Consider the following 22,733-nt stretch of genomic DNA (forward strand, 5'->3'; position numbering starts at 1 on the left):
AAAAACTAGAAACACACCTAATCTCCATCAGCAGTGGGAAGGCAAATAGTTTATTTACATGCTGGAATACTATACAGCAATGAAAACCAACAAACTACAGCTGCACACAACAATGTGGGTGAATGTTGAGCAAAAGAAGGTACAAATAAAAGAATACATACATTCTAATTCCAATTTAGAAATTAAAGAAAAAGACAGCAAGACTTAGCCATATTGTTTATACACAGGTGGTAAAAATTATAAAGCAAAGCAAATATATGACTATGATAAAAGTCAGCATAGAGACATAGTGGAGGTCTGTGACTAGGAAGGGCAGAGCAGCTTCTGAGGTGTGAGGGTATTTCTCTGAAAACATCTAAAAAGTAAATTTCTGGATTATAGAATAAATTCAGCTTTATAGAATAAGGATAAACTTCTCTCAAAAGGGGTTCAGCTAAATTATTCTCCTATTCACTGTGAATAAAACTTCCTGCTACATCTTGGAATTATCAGATTCTTACCTTTTGCCAAACTAATAGGTATGAAAATAGTTCTCACTGGGGAGCCTGGGTGGCTCAGTTGGTTAAGCATCCAACTTTGGCTCAGGTCATGATCTCACCATTTGTGAGTTTGAGCCCCATATTGGGCTTTGTGCTGACAGCTCAGAGCCTAGAGCCTGCTTTAGATTCTGTGTCTCCCTCTCTCTCTGCCCCTCCCCTGCTCTCACTCTGTCTCTCTCTCAAAAATAAATAAACATTAAAAAATTAAAAAAAAAATAGTTCTCATTGTGGCTTTTTTTTTTTTTAATTTTTTTTTCAATGTTTATTTATTTTTGGGACAGAGAGAGACAGAGCATGAACGGGGGAGGGGCAGAGAGAGAGGGAGACACAGAATCGGAAACAGGCTCCAGGCTCTGAGCCATCAGCCCAGAGCCCGACGCGGGGCTCGAACTCACGGACCGCGAGATGGTGACCTGGCTGAAGTCGGACGCTTTACCGACTGCGCCACCCAGGCGCCCCTCATTGTGGCTTTTAATTTGCATTTCCTTGATTACTCAATGAAGCTGAAGCCAATTCATTTTTCACTGATGCCAGAACTATACTCTGAGAACACAATTCTCATAGTGATATCCTTCCTTTCTCTCAAAAAACTTTGAAAATGCTTTTCAAACATTTCACCGTTTTTTTTTTTTAATTTCTTTAAGCTTATTTATTTATTTTTGAGAGAGAGAGAGAAAGCAGGGGAGGGGCAGAGAGGGAGAGAATCCCAAGCAGACTCTGCACTAACAGCGCGAATCCTGATGGGGGCTCAAACTCACGAACCATGAGATCATGACCTGAGCTGAAGTTAAGAGTTGGTCACTTAACCGACTGAGCCACCCAGGCGCCCCTTCAAGTGTATTTTTATATACTAGCAATAAATAATTAGAAACTGAAGAAAGGAAAACCACTTACAATATCGTAAAAAATGTAAAATATCCAGGTATAAATTTAACAAAGATGTGTACGACTTGAAAAGTATAAAATACTACAGAGAAAAAGTAAAAGGTAACCTAGAGGCACCTGGGTGGCTCAGTCGGTTAAGCGTCCGACTTCAGCTAGGTTATAATCTTATAGTTCATGGATTCAAGCCCCACATTGGGCTCTCTGCTGTCAGCACAGAGCTCACAGTGGATCCTCTGTCTCCCTCTCTCTCTGCCGCTCCCTTGTGCTTGCTCTCTCTTTCAAAAATAGACATAAAAAAAAAAAAATGACCTACATAGAGATATACTAAGTTCATGAACCACTGACAGTAAGCTTTTTTGATTAGAATGTAAGTGACTGACACCAAGCTTTTGATTATTGAGGCAACCATTTCAAAGACACCTACCTTGAATAAACATATTGCCAGCCACACTAAATAAAGAGCCAGGCTGCCCCACCTGTGAAGTCTCCCTTTTATTTTAAACGTTTATTTATTTATTTTGAGAGAGAGAGAGAGAGAGAGCGCCCGCGCGAGCGTGGGCGCGCGAGCGGGGGAGGGGCAGACAGAATCCCAAGCAGGCTCTGTGCTGTCAGCACAGAACCTGATGCAGGGCTTGAACTCACAAACCATGAGATCATGACCTGTGTTGAAATAAACAGTTGGACGCTTAACTGACTGAACCATCCAGGTGCCCCATGAAGTTTCTCTTTTAGAAAGCCCTGAGAAATGCAGAAAACTGACCACTTGAGGGACCCCACTTTTCTCTTCCCACAACCCTAATTCCTGCTCTTACGTTTTAAATTTGCCAATAAAGAGTGAACCTGCCAAACCCTGGGCAGCCCACCCTCATCCCCAATAAAGACAGAATTCCAGGTCCCCCACCCCCACCCTGTGACCTCACTGTGTGGCCCTGGGTGTGCCATATACCCTCCAGGATCTGTGAGTAATAAACTTTGTTTTTTCAAAGTTCCTTCATGGTTGTTGCTAAGCCTTGCAGTCATAACAAGAACCACAAGGGCCAGTCCAGACACAACACTGGCTCTGGAGAAATGTCTGTGGGGACTTTTGAGAAGTGGTACAGGACGAGGTGAGTGCCCCAGGCATTCCTAGCTGACAGCATCACTACTGATGGCCTGAGACTGACACAAAACACTCACTATTGTTACAATGTCAATTTCTCCCCAAATTGATCTATAGTTTCAACATAATCCCCCCTGAAAAATCTCATTGGTAGAAAGTATTAAGCTGGTTCTAAAATATATACAGAAATGCAAAGAGCATCGAGGAGCCAAAATAATTATGAAAAAGAACAAAAATTTTGGAGGGCTTAAACTATCTGATTTGAAGACTTAGTATAAAAAGTTTTTATAATCAAGACAGTGCAGTATTGGCACAGAGACAGACATGTAGATCAATGGAACAGAAACCAGAAATAGACCCAAAAATATACGGCCAAATAGTTTTCAGTACATGTGTCAAGGCAACAAGATAGGATAATCTTTCCAACAAATGGTACTGGAACAATTGGACATCCACATGCAAAACCTTGTAAAAACCTTACAACAGTATAAAAATTAACTCAAAATGGATTACAGATCTAAATGTAGGAGTTAAAACTAGGAGATATCTATAACCACTCTGCTCAACATAGTAGCATGTGGCTATGGAGCACTTGAAATATGGCTTCTATAGATTTAGGTGTGCTGTAAGTACAAAATATACATTGGATTTTGAAGACTGAGGAAAAAAAAGAATATAAAATATTTCATCATTAAATTTTTATATCACTTAGACGCTGAAATGGTATTATTTAAAGATATTAAGTTAAATATGTCATATTATTAAAATTAAGTTCACCTTTTGAAAAAAACTTGGCTGCTAAAAAATTTTTAAATTACATCTGTCTCACATGATATTTATTGAATGGTGGCCTAAAGGTAAACATTATGAGAAAATTTTATTGACCTTGCAAAGATTCTTTTAAAATAGGACACAAGAAGAATGAACTGCAAGAGAAAAAAAAACTACAAACTAGACTCTTCAAAATTAAAAACTTTTGCTTTTTAAAAACTGCCATTAAGAAAATTAAGAGACAAGGCACTGCCACAGCTTGGAAGAAATATTTGCCAATCATCTGTCTGATAAACGATTTGTACTTAGAACACATAAAGAACTCTTACGACTTAATAATAAGAAGCCAAATCACCTAACTGTAAACAGGGCAAAAGATTTACAAAAACTTCACCAAAGAAAACATAAGGATGGCAAGCAGTCACAGGAAAAGATGCGGCAAATGCAAATTAAAACCAAAATGAGACACCACTTCATACCCACTAGAATGGCTAAAAGTAAAAAGGCTGTTGATACTAAATGTTGATGAGGATGCATAGCAACCGGAATTCTGGTACAGTGCTGGGAGGATGCAAAGTGGTAGAGGCATTTTAAAAACGGTTTGGCAGGTTGTTAAATATGCTTTTACCATATGGCTTAGCAATTCCATAAAAACATATATCCACACAAAGACTTGTATAAAAGTGTCCACTGCAGCTGTATTCATGATTGCCCCAAACTGGAAAGACCTCCAATTCCCTCAACTGGTGAATGGAAAGATAAATTATGGTATATCTGTACAGTGGAATACTACTTAGCAATAAAAATAAACTATCTGCTGACACATACAACATGAAAAAAATCTCAAAAACATTGTGCTAAGAAATCAGACACAAAAGGGGCGCCTGGGTGGCGCAGTCGGTTAAGCGTCCGACTTCAGCCAGGTCACGATCTCGCGGTCCGTGAGTTCGAGCCCCGCGTCAGGCTCTGGGCTGATGGCTCAGAGCCTGGAGTCTGTTTCCGATTCTGTGTCTCTCTCTCTCTGCCCCTCCCCCGTTCATGCTCTGTCTCTCTCTCTGTCCCAAAAATAAATAAACGTTGAAAAAAAAATTAAAAAAAAAAAAAAAGAAATCAGACACAAAAGACCACATTATGATTGCATTTATACGAAATTCTAGAAAAGGAACTTCTGTAGTGTTGAAAAGCAAATCAGTAGCTTCCAGGAATAAGGGGGTGGAGCAGGGGATTGACTACAAATACAAGTGAGGAAACTTCTCCGGGTGATGGAAAAGCCCTGTACTATGATTGCAGGGATGGCTACAAAACTCTAGAATTGTACACTTAAATTTGGTGATTTTATTGTATATAAAATACACTGTAACAAAGCTGCCAAAACAAACAGAACAACATAAAGCACAGTTTCTAATTCAGTAGGTCTGGGGTGGGGCCCAAGAACTTCATTTCTTTTTTTCTTTTTTTAATTTTTTTTTCAACGTTTATTTATTTTTGGGACAGAGAGAGACAGAGCATGAACAGGGGAGGGGCAGAGAGAGAGGGAGACACAGAATCGGAAACAGGCTCCAGGCTCTGAGCCATCAGCCCAGAGCCCGACGCGGGGCTCGAACTCACGGACCGCGAGATCGTGACCTGGCTGAAGTCGGATGCTTAACCGACTGCGCCACCCAGGCGCCCCCCAAGAACTTCATTTCTAATGATTCCTATCAAGTTCCCAGATGACACTGATGCTGCTGTTCTTGGGACCTCACCTGGAAACCACTGTCTAGGGACACTGTCAAAAGGGGTCTATAATAAGCTGAGGTCATCTTAATTTGTGCCCATTCGGCACCATCTAGCACTCTCATCTTCAAGAGCACAGACACTCCAGAAAACACTGTAGCTTCTCATACCTCTTGACATACCTTCTAAAAACCTGCTGACATACCTCCTGAAGGCCTGGGGCTTTCAGGATGACATGAAGGCCCTTTGGGAGTAAATTAAAGCATCTCAGGTTCAGAAGCAAATGTGACTAGTCAACAGGTCCCATTCCTGCAACTCAGTGCTACATTCTTACCATACCAGGATACCTGTCCTGGAACACAGCTCACACCCACAGGCCTTGTTCATATTGTTCTCTTGCCGTGAAAGACCTTTCCCTGACCTCAACTGCTGAAGCTGCACTTATTCTTTAAGCTCAGCCCAAATGGCATTTCCCCTACAAAACATTACAGAATACTTCCTTTCCTACATTCTCACTGTCATTTACACATTCCTTCATTATAGTGTTTATATCTGGTCCTACTTGTATATTGTAATAAGTGTTTAGAGAATCAAACTAATTTCTAATTGAAGGAATTATTAACAGCAGGAGCCCTAAAAAACAAAGGCATTTCAAAAGGCCATATAGTTTTTTTGTTAGTCCTTTTTCTCTGGGAGTTTCTCTCTCGCCTGCTGTGATTAATAAGCCTGGTACAGGGGTGGGCTCAGGATTTAGGCTTCACCAATCTGTCTTTCCTCCTCCTAGCCCCAGCTCTGGCTTCATAATGGGGAACACTATCCAACCCAGGCCAACCAGGTATCTTCCCAGTGCTCTTACCAAACCACAGGCAGAAGTTTACACCTGAAGAAGTCTTTACACATAATTAAAAACATCATCATAGCAGACAAGGAAAATTATTACACAGTATTCATCACAACGATCCAGGTCACTGTGTGATGATCCTCACAGCATCCAAGAGTCACAAGAGAGAAAGGCACAAAGGAAACATTAAAGACAACTTACAAATCTGATCAATTACTGAGGACTGAAGGCTGGCTTGTGTTGGATTAGCTAAGAGGGCACCTTTGTGCCAAACATAGAAGGTAAAGGGCACAACCCTTCAACTTTCTCCAGACTTTAACACCAATGGATGAAGTTTACTCGGGGTCAAAAGAGAACTATGTCCAAAAGAACAAATACCAGAAGCCACAGAAAGGTGAATGGAGGCAAGAGATGAGCATATGTCCGTGAGAGGAACATCAACGGGCTTCAGAGGACTCTGCAGGAAGTGTGCCCTAGTAGCTGGCAACATGAGCTCCCAAAGTGAGAGGACAAGGGTTGCGCTAGTCCTTCAGGAGGGTTGACTCTCTCAGGAAAGGAGCTGCACAGGGCCCCACTCACCTGTGTGATTATGCGCTCTCCGTCCTTATAGATCTTCTCTCCTATTACATCCACAATCTTCATTCGTTCTGACACCTGAAACAATGGACATACCCACAAACTCTAAGGAAAAGACCTCAACTGAAAGTCACAAATAATATCTATACAACACAGAAATGAGTTAGAATAGTACAATTTGAAAGCTTAATAGATTAGTTTTAAATCTTAAATCTCCATAAACAGACTCTTATTCATACACTTTACCTCTAGTGATTTAAGGAGGGGCACAGATTCAATAAATGATTCAAACATCCTTCTCTTTTTTGCATTGTTTTTCACTATGATTCTTCTAAAAGTCACACGGTCCTACAAGAAAGAACATGAAAATTCTGGTAAATGCCTCTGTAAGAGAACATCTATGGATGGTTTAATTAACTGGGTGACAGCAAATATCAGAGGACCATGGAATGTACCGGGCCAACTGAGTGTTTGATGACATTTTAATCTGAGTCAACGCTGGAAGAAAAAGACTTGTAGCTTGTTGTGTCAGACAGATGTCCCACACATCATTGCTTGCTATCTGGTACTCCATGAGTGCCACCTATGGGTCATAAATAGAATACAAAATACAAAACTCCCAATCGAATACTTGTAAGCTCACAGTCATTGTTCGATGTGAAAAGATGTACCTTTAGAAAAAGGAGATAAAACAATCTGAGGGCTCTTGCCCTGAAAGACTTTACAATCTCAATGGGGAGACAATATAAAATATTGGGAATAAAAAAGCTACAGTCCAAGACAGCATATGAAATGTGCTAGGTGAACTATAAAGACAAGAGTTAGTGTCATGAGAATTCTCAGGAGGGAGAGAGTGTCCCTAGTCACGGTTAGGCTGGAGTAATCAAAGATAGTCTTGTTGCAAAAATATAAATTTTGGGAAGACCTAGAGTAAGGGGAGGATTTAAATTAATGGAGAGAGAGGGGAGGCAGGTCACTCGACCCCAGCAAGTCATGGAGACAGCTAACCAGAGCTATAGCCAGGCTCCTCTCAGATACGTGTATATGTGTGTAGGGAGGGACACACAGTCAGGAGAAGGTTAATGGCTTAGTTTTAGGTTTCTTGTATCTAAGTTAATTGTACCTTTTGTCCACCTCAGGCTGTCGGGAGTGGAAAGATTTTTTTTTTCTTTCAGAGTACATAATGAAATCCTAAAGGCCAGCAGAATGAAACACAGCAAGGGGGTTAGGACATGTTTAACTGTAGGTTTTCTATTTTAGTATTCTCTATGATGGGGTGGTAGTGGGGTGGAGACACCACACAGAAGACAACTGAGTTGAGATCACCCAGGAGCCTTTTAAAAATATAGATGCCCAGGTCCACCCTAGATCTGCTGCTTTATGATTCCCCTCTCCCTCTGCAGGTCCTACCCATGAGTTCACAGCTTTGCTGCTCAGAACATTGTCTATCTGTGAGTATCAGGCCATTGTCACCGTAAAACTGGCTCAGATTAGAGGGAACGTACTTGTGCACAGAACTAATTAAAAAGTCCTGCATCTCTTGCTGCCTGCCTGCTTTCCTCCTCATGGACCCATTGTGCAGAAGGTGCTGACCACACAGCCCCCAGGAGTTCTAGACTCACACCCCCCAACTCCCAGGCCTGGGGAATGCAGGCATTTCTCTTCCCTAGAGGTCTCAATCAGATTTTGGCCTGACTCTCCTTGGCTCACGCTGGGTCCCCTGCCCTAGATGAACTAACTAATCATATGGCTGGGCAGTTTGCACTGTGCCTGGCCAGGCTGGACTCATGTGTCCCCTGGGCTGGGGTGGAGTAGGAAGGAGAGGGAAGGCTCCCCTGGAAAGATGCTGGGCCACAACAGACCCTAGGGTTTCTGATGCACAGCCAGACTGAAGTACATCAACCAGATACAGCCATGTTGGGGATCATGCAGTCACAGGCATGACACCCCCTCCCTTACATCCCCCCCAAGTGTTAGAGGCATGCAGCTCCCTGAGAGTTGAAACTCTGTTCAACCTGGTGCCCAAGCCCTGCAAACCTCTAACCCCAGCCCCATGGCTTCCCTGGCTAGGACTGCCATATCCTAAAATGGAAATAATACGCACCTCTGAGGGCACAGACAGGCCTTATACTCCTAGCATGAGCTATGGCGGACTGCAACCCTCCCTCTCAACTGCTGTACAAGTCATGTCTGCTCTCCAGTATATAGCTAAATTCTGCTCCATTTCTTCTCCATCTGTCTGCTTGAAAAGAGCCATTCAATCTCGGATTGTTCTAATGGGTTGCATCATTTGCCACTACTTTTTTTTTTTTTTTAATTTTTTTTTTCAACGTTTATTTATTTTTGGTACAGAGAGAGACAGAGCATGAACGGGGGAGGGGCAGAGAGAGAGGGAGACACAGAATCGGAAACAGGCTCCAGGCTCTGAGCCATCAGCCCAGAGCCCGATGCAGGGCTCGAACTCACGGACCGCGAGATCGTGACCTGGCTGAAGTCGGACGCTTTACCGACTGCGCCACCCAGGCGCCCCACCACTACTTTTTTAAAGTCCAAGGTTAGGGATGTATCATTTAAAATATTACTGTCATACTGTGGAATATTACTCTACTATCTTTAGACTTCAGTTTCTACATGTTTTCTGGGCCAATCTAGGCATGAGTGCTATGGAAAGAGAACAAGCAATCAGAAGTGAGAAAATGGAAATTATAAAATTCTCTTCCTTCTCTTTGAGTAGGCATTGTCAGAAAAATCCAGTATTTAAAACACCTACCTATAAAGTCACAAAGATTGCTACAATTGCAACAGCAAACTCTTTCTAGCTGAAGAGAAAACAACTGATAGCTCTCACAGTGACTTATTTGTGTTCCAACCCTTCCTATGTGTACTTCCAACCTTCTGCTGTGCAAGGCCAGCTCCCGTGGCTGCAGAGGGCATGAAAAAGCACCAGACACCAAGCCAGCTTTCTGGGAACTTCCAATGGAGCTGTGAAGAGGAAACTTGAACTGTGAAATAGTGGCTCCAGCAGGCAGCAAGTGTTCAGAGTCCAGCAAAGAGCCTGAAGTTTAAAAAAGAGAAGGAATTCCGCCCTCTCCTGTGACTGCAAGTGTTCCCTAAGACGGTTTCTATCGACTTTTACTCTAGCAAAACAAAGTGGGAGCAGGGACTAAGTGTAGTGGTCATGGTGGCAGCTGCCCCCAGTAAGGGAAAGAAAGTAGAATCCAACTTGAGAAACTCAAGTGACAATACCCCCCTGCTTTGGCCTCAGAAGGCATTTCCAAGGCCTTACAAGTTACAAGTAAGAAGTCAGGCTATAGAGGACCTTCTGGGAGTCACTATCCTGGAGGCGGTTCTAAAGCTTTTGAGAGGGCTTGGGCTATTAAGTACGTGAACAAAGAAGGAGAAAAGCAGAGGCCAGAAGGGTATATATATATATATATATATATATATATATATATATATATATTCAAGTTTATTTTTGAGAGAGAGAGAGAAAGAGGGAGAACCAGCAGGGGAGGGAGGGGCAGACAGAGAGGGGGACAGAGGATCTGAAGCAGGCTCCACGCTGACAGCAGACAGCGGGATGCTGGGCTCAAACTCATGAACCATGAGATCACGACCTGAGATAAGTCAGATGCTTAACAAACTGAGCCACCCAGGTTCAGAAGGGCATATTGTTACGCCACTTAAGACAGAAGCGAAAGGAAGAAAAGACTGCAAAGGATAAGGCTAGAAAGTAGAAAGACAAGGCAGAGATGTCAGGAGAAGAAGCTTCAGGACGAGAATGGTGATAAGCAGCACCACGATCATGGAGAGCAGGTGTCCCCATTCTGCAGCCCCTACCTTGTGTGGCACCAAGGCCGCCTGTCTTATGCCCCTGCTGAATTCTCATACCCCAACCATGAGGCAGGTGCTTTTACAGTTCAATTTGTTAAAAAATATTTTTTTTTCTATTGAGACTTTCTCTTTGACCCAGAGGTTATTTGGGAATGTGTTATTTAATTTCCAAGTGTTTGGAGATTTTCTGGTTATCTGTTATTAATTCCTGGATTTCTTCCAGTGTGGTTAGAGAATATGCTGTCTGATTTCAACTTTTATTTTTTTTTTTTAATGTTTTTAATTTTTTTTTTCAACGTTTATTTATTTTTGGGACAGAGAGAGACAGAGCATGAACGGGGGAGGGGCAGAGAGAGAGGGAGACACAGAATCCGAAACAGGCTCCAGGCTCCGAGCCATCAGCCCAGAGCCCGACGCGGGGCTCGAACTCACGGACCGCGAGATCGTGACCTGGCTGAAGTCGGACGCTTAACCGACTGCGCCACCCAGGCGCCCCTGATTTCAACTTTTAAATTTGTCAAGTTTTATTTTATATGCCAGGATATGGTCTGTCTTGGTGAATGTTCCATAGGCTTGACTGAAAAGAATGTGTATTCTACTGTTGTTGTATGGAGTGTCCTATAGATTTCAATTAGATCTTTTTGGTTGACGATACTGTTAAGTTCTTCCACATCCTTCCTGATTTTCTGTCTAGTTGTTCCACCACCTTTGGAGACAGAGGTGTTGAAGTCTGCACTTCAGCAGACTAACTGTGGATTTGCCTATTTCTTCTTTCAATTCTTTTTTTTTTTAATTTTTTTTAATGTTTATTTATTTTTGAGACAGAGCATGAACGGGGGAGGGTCAAAGAGAGAGGGAGACACAGAATCGGAAGCAGGCTCCAGGCTCTGAGCCATCAGCCCAGAGCCCGACGCGGGGCTCGAACTCACGGAGTGTGAGATCGTGACCTGAGCTGAAGTCGGACGCTTAACCGACTGAGCCACCCAGGCGCCCCTCTTCTTTCAATTCTTACTTCAGGTTTTGCTTCATGTATTTTGAAGCTCTGTTGTTTGGTGTATACATAGTTAGGATTGCTATGTCTTCTTGGCAGATTAAACCTTTCATTATTATGTAATGTTTATGTAATCTTTGTCCCCAGTAACTTTCTTTGCCGTGAAGTCTATTTTATCTGATATTAATATAATTACTCCTGCTTTATTCTGGTTAATGTTTGCATGGTGCGTGTGTATATATATATTTCTATCCTTTTACTTTCAATATACTTACATCATTTATTTGAGTGAGTTTCATGCAGACTTGTCTCTGTCATTTAACTGATATACTTAGATCATTATATTTACAGTAATTATTCATATATTAGGGCTTAAGTCTGCTACTTTATGTTTTCTGCTGTTCCCCTGTTTTATTTTTGTTTTTTGTTCCTCTGTATCATTTTCCTGTTATTCTTGTGGGTTACCTGAACACTTTTTAGAATTTGATTTATAGAACTTTTTATTTTATTTTATTTTATTTTAAAATTTACATCCACATTAGTTAGCATATAGTGCAACAATGACTTCAGGGGTAGCTTCCTTAATGCCCCTTACCCATTTAGCCCATCCCCCCTCCCACAACCACTCCAGTAACCCTCAGTTTGTTCTCCATATTTATGAGTCTCTTCTGTTTTGTCCCCCTCCACTTTTATATTATTTTTGTTTCCCTTCCATTATGTTCATCTGTTTTCTCTCTTAAAGTCTTCATATGAGTGAAGTCATATGATTTTTGTCTTTCTCTGAATGACTAATTTCACTTAGCATAATACCCTCCAGTTCCATCCACGTAGTTGCAAATGGCAAGATTTCATTCTTTTTGATTGCCGAGTAATACTCCATTGTATATATATATACCACATCTTCTTCTTTTTTTTTTTTAAATTTTTTTTTTAACGTTTATTTATTTTTGAGACAGAGAGAGACAGAGCATGAACAGGGGAGGGCCAGAGAGAGAGGGAGACACAGAATCTGAAACAGGCTCCAGGCTCTGAGCTGTCAGCACAGAGCCCGACGTGGGGCTTGAACTCACGGACCGCGAGATCGTGACCTGAGCCGAAGTCGGACGCTTAACCGACTGAGCCACCCAGGCGCCCCATACCACATCTTCTTTATCCATTCATCCATTGATGGACATTTGGGCTCTTTCCATACTTTGGCTATTGTTGATAGTGCTGCTATAAACATGGGGATGCATGTGTCCCTTCGAAACAGCACACCTGTATCCCGTGGGTACATACCTAGTAGGGGTCGTAGGGTAGTTCTATTTTTAGTTTTTTGAGGAACCTCCATACTGTTTTCCAGAGTGGCAGCACCAGCTTGCATTGCCACCAACAATGCAAAAGAGATCCTCTTTCTCCGCATCCTCGCCAACATCTGTTGTTGCCTGAGTTGTTAATGTTAGCCATTCTGACAGGTGTAAGGTGGTATGATTTATAGAGCTTTTGAGTACATCTGTTTGCACATAGTATTTTAGCAGTTGCTCTAGGCACTATACTTATATATGTAACTTATTACAGTTTACTTATGTCAACATTTTAGTAGTTTGAGTAAAGTGTAGAAGCTTTACTTCCATTTGGATCTCTTTACCCTCCCCCCTCCTTTTGAGTATAATTGTCTTAAATATTTCCTTTACATACACAGAGAACCACATCAGACAAAAACTTTGCTTTAAGCATCTAAGATAATTTAGAAAACTCAAGGAAAGGACAGTCTTTTATATCTCCCCATAGTCTACTTCTTCTGTTGTTCTTTCTTCATGTTCCAAATTTCCTTCTTGTATCACTTCCCTTCTCTATGAATAACTTCCTTTACCCCCCCCCTTTTTTTAAGTTTATTTATTTATTTTGAGAGAGAGAGAGAAAGCAAACACAAGCAGGGGAGGGGCAGAGAGAGAGGGAGAGAGAGAGAATCCCAAGCAGGCTCTGCACTGTCAGCACAGAACCCAACACAGGGCTTGAACTCATGAACTGTGAGATCATGACATGAGCCAAAAACAAGAGTCCGATGCTTAACCAACTAGCCACCCAGGCGCCCCATCTTTAGCCATTTTTTTTTAAGGTAGGCCTGCTGGTGACAAAGTCTTAGTTTCCTTCTACCCAAGGATATCTTCCTTCCTGAAGAATATTCTCGCTAGGTACAGCATTCTGAGTTGACAGTTTTCTTTTTTCAGCACTTGAAAAATGTTCTGCCACTCCCTTCTGGCCTTCGTGGCTAGGAAATCTGGTATCATTCAAATTGTTGTTCCCTTATAGTTAATGAATTTTTTCTCTCTTTCAAAATTTTTTCTGTCTAGGGGCGCCTGGGTGGCTCAGTTGGTTGAGCATCTGGATCATGATCCCATGGTTCGTGAGTTCAAGTCCTGCATCAGGCTCTCTGCTGTCAACACAGAGCCCACTTCAGATGGTCTATCTCCCTCCCTCTCCACTCCTCCCAATCTCTCTCTCTTTCTCAAAAATAAATAAAGATTAAGAAATTTTTTTGTCTAGTTTTCTGAAGTTTGATTAAGTTGTGTCTTGGCATAGATTTCTTTGGGTTTATACAATTTGGAATTCACTCATTTTCTTGAATTTGCAGGTTTATTATCTTTCACCAAATTTGGGAAGTTTTCAATTATTATTTCGTTGAATAATTTTTTAGTTCCATTCTCTTTCTCCTCTCCTTCAGGGATTGTATTAATTCAAACATTGTATCTTTTGTTACTGTCCCACACGCTCTGTTCATTTCATTTAAGTCTATTTTCTTTCTGTTGTCCAGACTGGGTGATTTCTATTTTTCTATCTTCAAGTTCATGGATACTTTCCTCCCCCATATTCATTCTGTTATTGAGCCCATCCAGTGAGTTTTTATTTTGGTTAATGTATTTTCTAGTTCTAAAGTTTCCCTTTTGGATTCTCTTTCTATCTTCTATTTCTCCACTGAGACATTTTATTTTTTTAAGTTTATTTATTTACTTAGAAAGAGAGAGAGAGAGAGAGAGAGGAAGGGAAAGAGAGAAGGAGAGAGAGAAAATCCCAAGCAGGCTCTGAGCTGTCATTGTAGATGCAGGGCTCAAACCCAGGAACTGCGAGATCATGACCTGAGCCAAAATCAAGAGTTGGATGCTTAAGCAAATGAGCCACCCAGGCACCCTGACACCTTCTAATTTTTTCCCTATTTTTTTTCAAGTGTGTTCATAATTGCTTGTTGATAGCTTATATAATTGGTTATAGGACAACTGCTTTAAAATTATCATCAGCTAATGCCAATATTTTTGTCATCTTGGTGTTGGCATCTGTTGATTGTCTTTTCTCATTCAGGTTGAGAATTTCCTTGTTCTTTGTATAACAAGTGATTTTCTATTATATCCTGGACATTTGGTGTACTATGCTGTGAAGCTATGTATCTGATTTAATCTTATTTTGCAGCACTGTTTAGGTACAATGTGCATATACATGTGGGAGTGAATGTTCATCTCCCCTCTGGGTCCCATTGACACACCCTGGCAGGGAAAGTGGAGTGCCAACTAGTGACACCACATATCACCTCATTTTGCCTCTCTGCTGATGGGTAAGCCTGTAAGTTCAGCTTGCTGCTGGCCCCAGTGACACTGTGGAGAGGTAGAAGCAGTTTTTCCAAATACCGGTATTTGGTATTTGGCTGGAGCAGGGTGGTATTATCTGTTCTGCTAGGCTGCTCTTTTCCTGCTCCTTTAGCTAAAGCGATCAGGCTTTTCTTGGGGTTGTTTTTGTATGTACTTGTTGGTGGATCTAGGTTGAAGGCTTTTCCACAACGCCACCTGGGATATATATGGGAAGCAATAAAGAAAACCCAAGAAACTCACTCTCTTGTTCTTAAATCCCACGATCTCTAGCCATTCTACCTTCTTTCCATCTTCCAGGGTCTTCCTAAGTTTGTTTGTTATATGATATCTGGACTTTTTTTAGTTTTAAGAGAGAAGACTACTGAGGAATGGGACTATTCCACCTTGCCCTGGACCAGTACTTGGCTTGGACATCAATGCATTTTAAAACTCAGTTTATTTTCCCCCATTACTTATTGATCTATGATTTACCCTTGGATTTTCAATCACTGGGCCCCCGAGTGTGTGATCTCTTCTGAAGCTGTTGTATCTTTCATCTCTCAAAACATTCTTTTTTTTTTTTTTTTAAACATGTATTCACCTTTGAGAGACAGAGAGAGATAGAGCACGAGAGGGGGAGGGGCAGAGAGAGAAGGAGACAAAGAATCCAAAGCAAGCTCCAGGCTCTAGGCTGTCAGCACAGAGCCCAACATGGGGCTTAAACCCACGAACCGTGTGATCCAAAGTCAGACACTCAACTGACCAAGCCACCCAGACACTCCTCTCAGAACATCCTTAGTTCTACATCAGTATATCACAGAAAGGTGCTCTATTATGTCTTTAATAGGTGATTTCATTTGAGAACTATGTTGATAATGCTATGGTATACATTTAATTCTGCTTGTAAAGTAAACGTAAACAAATTATCACAGATGTCAATACCCTAAAAGTGATATTTAAAATTTGGAATTTGTATAAGAGGGTAATTATTATGTTTAAGGAGGTAGTGAGTTATGGGGTACCTGGGTGGCTCAGTTCGTTGAGCATCCGACTCTTGATTTCGGCTCAGATCACGATCTCGCGGTTCGTGAGATTGAGCCCTGCGTGGGTCTCTGCACTGACAGTGCAGAGCCTGCTTGGGATTCTCTCTCCCTCTCTCTCTCTCTGCCCCTCTTCCACTTGCTTGTGCATGCTCTCTCTCTCTCTCAAAATAAATAAACAGACATTCAAAAAAAAAAGAAGGAAGTGAGTTATAGGTTTTGAAGGCTTCATGATGCTGAAGGAAGCAAGGTGGACTATGGACAATACAGGACAGGGATCATACTAGGGCTGTGCTGTAGACATTCTAGGAGAGTTCTCTTTCCCAGAATATGGCAGCCAGACTTTCTAGTCACCTAAACCTATTGGATATTGCATAGACCAATGCACAAGTGGGTGGCGGGCCATAGAGAAAAGTGACTCCTAGAGATGGAAAACACTGTTGGCAGAGCTTTCCATGACAATTCTTTTTCTAGGCTGCCTCTTGTATAGAGAGTTATCCCTCCCCTTGCTCTCTTCCTAATAAAAACATGAACAGAAAGTGTAATAAGAGCTGACATGACTGCAAGGTCATAAGACTGTCTTTTCCCTGTAATCTGGAGTAAATGGTTTGTTGACAAATCACTTTGGAGAAATGGAAAAACACATTGGTGCAAGACCTTTCATAATGTCTTTTAGAGAACTGGCTATAAAATATAGTGTGAACTAACAGCCCAAGGACAGAAAACCAGAAGTAAGGGGAATCAATACTGTGCCATACAAGAGGAATCACTTCTCTAACTCACCAGTCCCCAAAGGGAGCCTTCTGAAGTGGCAACGATGGTAGCAGCTCTCGGGGTGTTGTACATCAGAGCAAGTTCTCCAAAACTGCCACGGTTGTCATACTGACCAACTGAGCGAGTTTGATTATCTTTTGTTACTAAAATATCATAGGTTCCCCTGGAAGCATAACAAGAAATAATTTCATTTATTACTTCTAATAATAAACTTAAGAACCTGGCAGGTGGCACATGAATAGAAGGTACAAACGATTTAAGACGGGAGATTTCCAACAGATTTTTACTAGTATACAGAAATACAAAAGAGTTTTGCATTTTGACTTTGTATTCTGTGACCTTGATAAACTCACTTATCAGTTCTAGTAGCTTTTTTGTAGCGTTCTAGTAGCCTTTTTGTAGCTTGGGATTTTCTAGGGAGGATCATGATATCAGCAAACAAAGACAGCTTTACTTTTCCTTTTCCAATCTATATGCCCTCCCTTCCTCCCTCTTTTTCTTCTTTTTCATTGTCTTATTGCATTGGCTAGAACCTACAGTACAATACTGAATAGAAATAAGAGCAGATATCCCTGTCTTGTTCTTGATCTTAAGGGGAACACAGTCGATCTTTCACCATTAACAATGATGTTGGCTATAGGCTTTAAAATAAATTCCTTTAATCTGACTGATGAAAAACCACATCAATTCCTAGTTTGCTGAGAGTTTTTATCATGAAAACGTGTTGCATTTTGTCAAATGCTTTTGCTGAAGGGATCAAAATGATTATATGGGATTCCTTTTGTAGTTTGTTGAAAATCAGGATATAGAATTGATTAAAATAGGGGCGCCTGGGTGGCGCAGTCGGTTAAGCGTCCGACTTCAGCCAGGTCACGATCTCGCGGTCCGTGGGTTCGAGCCCCGCGTCGGGCTCTGGGCTGATGGCTCGGAGCCTGGAGCCTGTTTCCGATTCTGTGTCTCCCTCTCTCTCTGCCCCTCCCCCGTTCATGCTCTGTCTCTCTCTGTCCCAAAAATTGATTAAAATAAAGAAACCAAAAGGTACAATTTTCTATCTATTGACTACTAATGACTGCTAGAGAATAATACTCAGAACTGACAAACATTTAGACAAACAGGTGCTCTCAATACATCACTGAGGCAAACTTAAACGTATCAATGTTTCTGCAAGAGAACTAACAACATATAGCAAATTCCTTAAAGAGACCCTTTTACCTGGTGATAACCATTTCTAGGCATTCTATAGGAGATAATCTGAAGAGGGTGGTTCCTGTCAGGTCTGAGAGGGGGTCAGAAGGAGCTGCCGAGATGGTATTAACAGCTCAAGAGCTTATGACACACTAAGGCCAGCAGATCAAATCCATATATTTCATGTCTCCCAATATGTCTTATACATGGAACAGAGCCAGAAGGGGCCAGGGACATGAAGGGTGAGGCAGTGTATTCATGTATAAAATTAGGCTGGGACTGAAAGATCCAAGTGACAATATAGCAAAATGGCTTTTTTTTTTTTTTTAAATATGTGTTGGCTTTAAAAAAAATTTTTTTTTTAACATTTATTTTTGAGACAGAGAGAGATAGAGCATGAACGGGGGAGGGTCAGAGAGAGGGAGACACAGAATCTGAAACAGGCTCCAGGCTCTGAGCTGTCAGCACAGAGCCCGACGCGGGGCTCGAACTCACGGACCGCGAGATCATGACCTCAGCCGAAGTCGGCCGCTCAACCGAACGAGCCACCCAGGCGCCCCGCAAAATGGCTTCTTTATGAAATCAATTCACTTGAACACTGGCAAATAACATGTTTATAGAGAACATCTTGCTTAATTGTAAAAGAGACTTTTTAATGTTGATAATGGCAACCCAAATATGGGTTGTACTGAGGACTAAGGACAGCAGTAGATAGAGGGGGCATGCTGTGGACAAGAGGCACAAACTTTGAGAAGCTTGTATACCTGGTCCTAACTCCTCTCTGGGATGAACAAAAAAGCATAGGGTAAAGCACTTGCCCTGAATCATGAATCTTAATAACTGTAACCACACGACTGCAAAGCTCCATCTCCTACCGTTCTATGACATAAAAGTTGTCTCCATCATCTCCTTGGTCAATGACATGCTCATCAACTTTGACTGTCCTTTCAAACATGGCATCAAGGACTTGAGAAAGTTGTTCCTGCAGGGGATACACACAAAGAGAAAATATGGCTTTTACATTTGCTAGGGGAAAAAAATGACTATGCTCATCTCAGTTTGTGACTACACAGTGAAAGTACACATATCAGACTGCTCCCATATTCAAGCAAAAACCTAAAAGCTGTCTGAAACAAATGTTTTTCCTGTGACCATTCAGCTTTGTATCTCCATGAACACAGCCCAGTTGCCAAGTTTTCTGAGGCAGTACTGCTTTGAAAAAACATTTCATAATTTATGCAAAAATAGGTATATAAATCATTGGTGTCCATTCTCCCAGCCATGCCCACATGACTGTCAGGTGCCTTGATAGCTCTACTATGTCATCTGTAAAGCCATGTGATGCCATCTTCCTGTAGGTGTTGATCTTAACAGGATCATCAAATCTAAAGGGCTGAGATGGACTTAGAAATTACTTCACAGAGCAGCACAAGTGCTCTGACTAGCCACACACATCACTTAACCTCTCCAAGCCTCAGTTAATCCATATTTTAAAAAGGGTTTAATAGTTTCTAGTTCATTGATTTTTATGACTAAAAAAGAAAAACCTAAAGGAACTATTTATCACACAACAGGTACTCCAAAATTGACATCTGTTCTTGGACAGCTATTATTGCTTCAATCATTTATATACAACACGTACAACTGCTTACTTACCAATAACTATAACCAGAAGGTAACTATACTGATAAGTATAATGACAACAAAACACGGCGATTAAATTCTAACAAAACAGTGGTCTCAGTCTAGGGGCAGCATCCCTTTGTCAGGGAGGGAGATCAGTGACTGTCAGTGGGCACTAAAGAATATCAGTTTCAGCTCAAAGAAAGACTTTATCTTTGGAGGAATGTAGACTGAAGACCTGACAAGGAAAAATTGTACGGCTGCAGAATTCCGTGTCATTTAGTGTTCTGTCAGTGTGACTGTGCTGCCTAAAATAACTGAGTATCACTAAAAGCATGTCTTTAGTTCCACAGTCCCATGTGTGTTGAATACTGTAAAAGCTGACAAATACTAAAAAGGAAGTGCTATTCCTGTACATTCCACATTCACGTGGAATGTGAGCCCAGTGTTGCCAGAAGTCTCATGTGTAAATACAGGTAACAATTCAAATTTTCATGTATAATATGGACCAAACACACCTAGCTGTAACTGGCCTGTGGGCTGTCCACTGGCAGCCTCTCAGTTTGAGTAACTTTACTCTGGCCTGGACTCTTCAAAAACATCAGTGTCATGACAATAAGGTATAAGGGGAGAATTCTAGGTTAGAGATGACTAAAATGACACCAGGGCAACCAAAAGCAACATGTGATTCAGGATTGAAAAATAAAACAAAAAAGCTATAGAAAATTTTACTGGGAAAATCAGAATATGGCCTGGATGTTAAATAACAATACTGAACCAATGGTAATAGTGGTACTGTGCTAATGCAGGAAAATATCCTTGTTCTTAGAAAATACATCTTATAAAGTATTTAGTGGCTAAGAGTCAAGACGTCTAAAAATATATTCATAAATAGCGCTGAACAAAAAAAAGCAGCTCATATGTATTTACGTGTGTGTACATATACAAAAGCAAGAAATGTGGCAAAATGTTAACAACTGGGGAAGGGTACATGAGTGTTCATGGAGCTATTCTTTTGACTTTCCTGTAAATTTGAAAATTTCAAACAAGAAATTTGGAAAATAATTTTTTTTTAATGTTTATTTATTTTGGGGAGGGAGAGAGAGAGGGAGGGAGGGAGGGGAAAGAACAAGCCAGGGAGGGGCAGGGAGAGAGGGAGACAGAGAATCCCAAGCAGACTCTGCTGTCAGCACAGAGCCCAACATGGGGCTCAAACTCATAAACTGTGAGATCATGACCGAAGCCAAAATCAAGAGTCAGATGCTTAACTGACTGAGCCACCCAGGCGCCCCAGGAAATAAATTTTTATTTTATTTGTTTATTTTTATTTTTATTTTTTAAAAAATGCTTTATATCCGATACGGGGCTTGGACTCACAACCCTGAGATCAAGAGTCGCGTGCTCTATTGACTGAGCCAGCCAGGAGCCCCAGGAAATAAATTTTTAAAAACTGAAATAAGGGTGCCTGGGTGGCTCAATTGTTTAAGTGTCCAACTCTTGATTTCAGCTCAGGTCATGATCTCACAGTTTGTGAGACCGAGCCCCACATGGGGCTCTGTGCTGTCAGCTTGGGGTTCTGTCCTTCCTCTCTCTGCCCCTACCACTCTTTCGAAATAAATAAATAAACTTTAAAAAAAAAAAAAACTGAAACAAATATACTCACCACAATGGCTATAATTTTGAAAGATAGACAGTAACAAGTGTTGGTAAGAATATGGAATAATCGGGAATCTCCTATATTGCTGAAGGAATACAAAATGGTACAACCACTTTGAAAACGTTATGGCAAGTTTTTATAAAATCAAACATACCTACCCTATGACTCAGCAATTTTTCCCTCAGGTATTTTACTGAAGAGAAATGGGCGGGGGGGGGGGGGGGGGAAACATTCAAAAAAAGACTTGTACAAAATATCCATAGCATTATTCATAAGAGCTAACAACAAGAAAGAGACTTAAAAACAAAACAAAACAACAACAAAAGAGACTAGGTATCCATCAACAGAAAAATGGATAAGCAAACTAGTATTTTCATATAGTGGAATACTACTTAGCAACAAACAAGGAATGAACTAACATCACCAGCAATAACACATACTGATATCAGTGACCCCTTGATACTATGTTCAGGGAAGAACACAATATAATTTCTGTTGCAGGCTGGCTAAGAATGTGTGTACCTACTCTAGTCATGAGGAAACATCAGAGAAATCCAAATTTGAGGTACATTCTATAAAATAACAAACCAGTAGTCTTCAAAGTGTCCAGATCATGAAAGACCAGAAAGGACTGAAAACCATGGCAGACTGAAGAGAAGTTAAGAACTAAATGCAATGTGATTTTCTGGATTGGATCCTTAACCAGAAAAAACCAAACTGGTGAAATCTGAATAAGGTTTCTAGTTTAACGAACAGTATTGTAAGAATGTTAATTTCCTGGTTTTGATAGTTGTCCTATGGGGATGTAAGACGTTAATACTGGGGGAATCTGGATGAAAGGTATATGGAACTCTGTACTATCTTTGCAACTTTTTTGTCAGTCTAAAACTAGTTCAAAATAAAAGGTGAGAAAGGAAAAGGAATGAACTATTGATCTATGCAACAGGAATGAACCTTGAAAACTGAGTGAAAGAAGTCTCATACACAAGAGTGCATACTGTAGGATTCCATTTATATGAAATCCTATGAGAGACAAAATTAATTTACTGTAGAATAAATCAAAATAGTAGTTGCCTCTGAAAGGAAGGGGCAAGAATTGATCATGAGGGGGCATGAGGGAATCTTTTGGGGTGGTAGCCATCTTCCATAACTTGTTAGGGAGTTTGGGTTACCTAAGTGTACAACATTTATCAAACTTCAGAGAATGTACATAAAACTCATGCTTTAAAAAAAAAATTTTTTTTAATGTTTATTTATTTTTGAGAGAGAGACAGCGGGTGAGTAGGGGAGGGGCAGAGAGAGAGGGAGACACAGAATCTGAAGCAGGCTCCAGGCTCTGAGCTGTCAGCACAGAGCCCAACACGGGGCTCCAACTCACAAACCATGAGATCATGACCTGAGCCATAGTCAGATGCTTAACCCACTGAGCCACCTAGGCACCCCAAAATTCATACACTTTAAAAAAAATTTTTTAATCTTTATTTATTTTTGAGAGAGAGAGAGAGAGAGAGAGAGAAAGACAGAGTGTGAGGGGGAAGGGGCAGAGAGAGAGGGAGACACAGAATCCAAAGAAGGCTCCAGGCTCCAAGCTGTCAGCACAGAG

At 41.1% G+C, this 22,733-nt stretch overlaps 1 protein-coding gene across 1 annotated transcript in view; it reads right to left on the reverse strand.

Moving 5' to 3' along the window:
* PRKAR2A (protein kinase cAMP-dependent type II regulatory subunit alpha) overlaps positions 1–22,733 on the reverse strand; it is a 114,034-nt gene that overhangs the window by 14,072 nt on the left and 77,229 nt on the right. Inside the window, exons 5-8 of the mRNA XM_045496754.1 lie at positions 18,726–18,832; positions 16,675–16,828; positions 6,674–6,775; positions 6,431–6,505 (exon numbers count right to left, since the gene is read on the reverse strand). Of these exons, the coding sequence (XP_045352710.1) occupies positions 6,431–6,505; positions 6,674–6,775; positions 16,675–16,828; positions 18,726–18,832 (438 nt within the window). The remainder of the gene's footprint in view (positions 1–6,430; positions 6,506–6,673; positions 6,776–16,674; positions 16,829–18,725; positions 18,833–22,733) is intronic.

Source organism: Leopardus geoffroyi, chromosome A2, assembly GCF_018350155.1.
Source record: "Leopardus geoffroyi isolate Oge1 chromosome A2, O.geoffroyi_Oge1_pat1.0, whole genome shotgun sequence".
Taxonomy (NCBI): Eukaryota; Metazoa; Chordata; class Mammalia; order Carnivora; family Felidae; genus Leopardus; species Leopardus geoffroyi.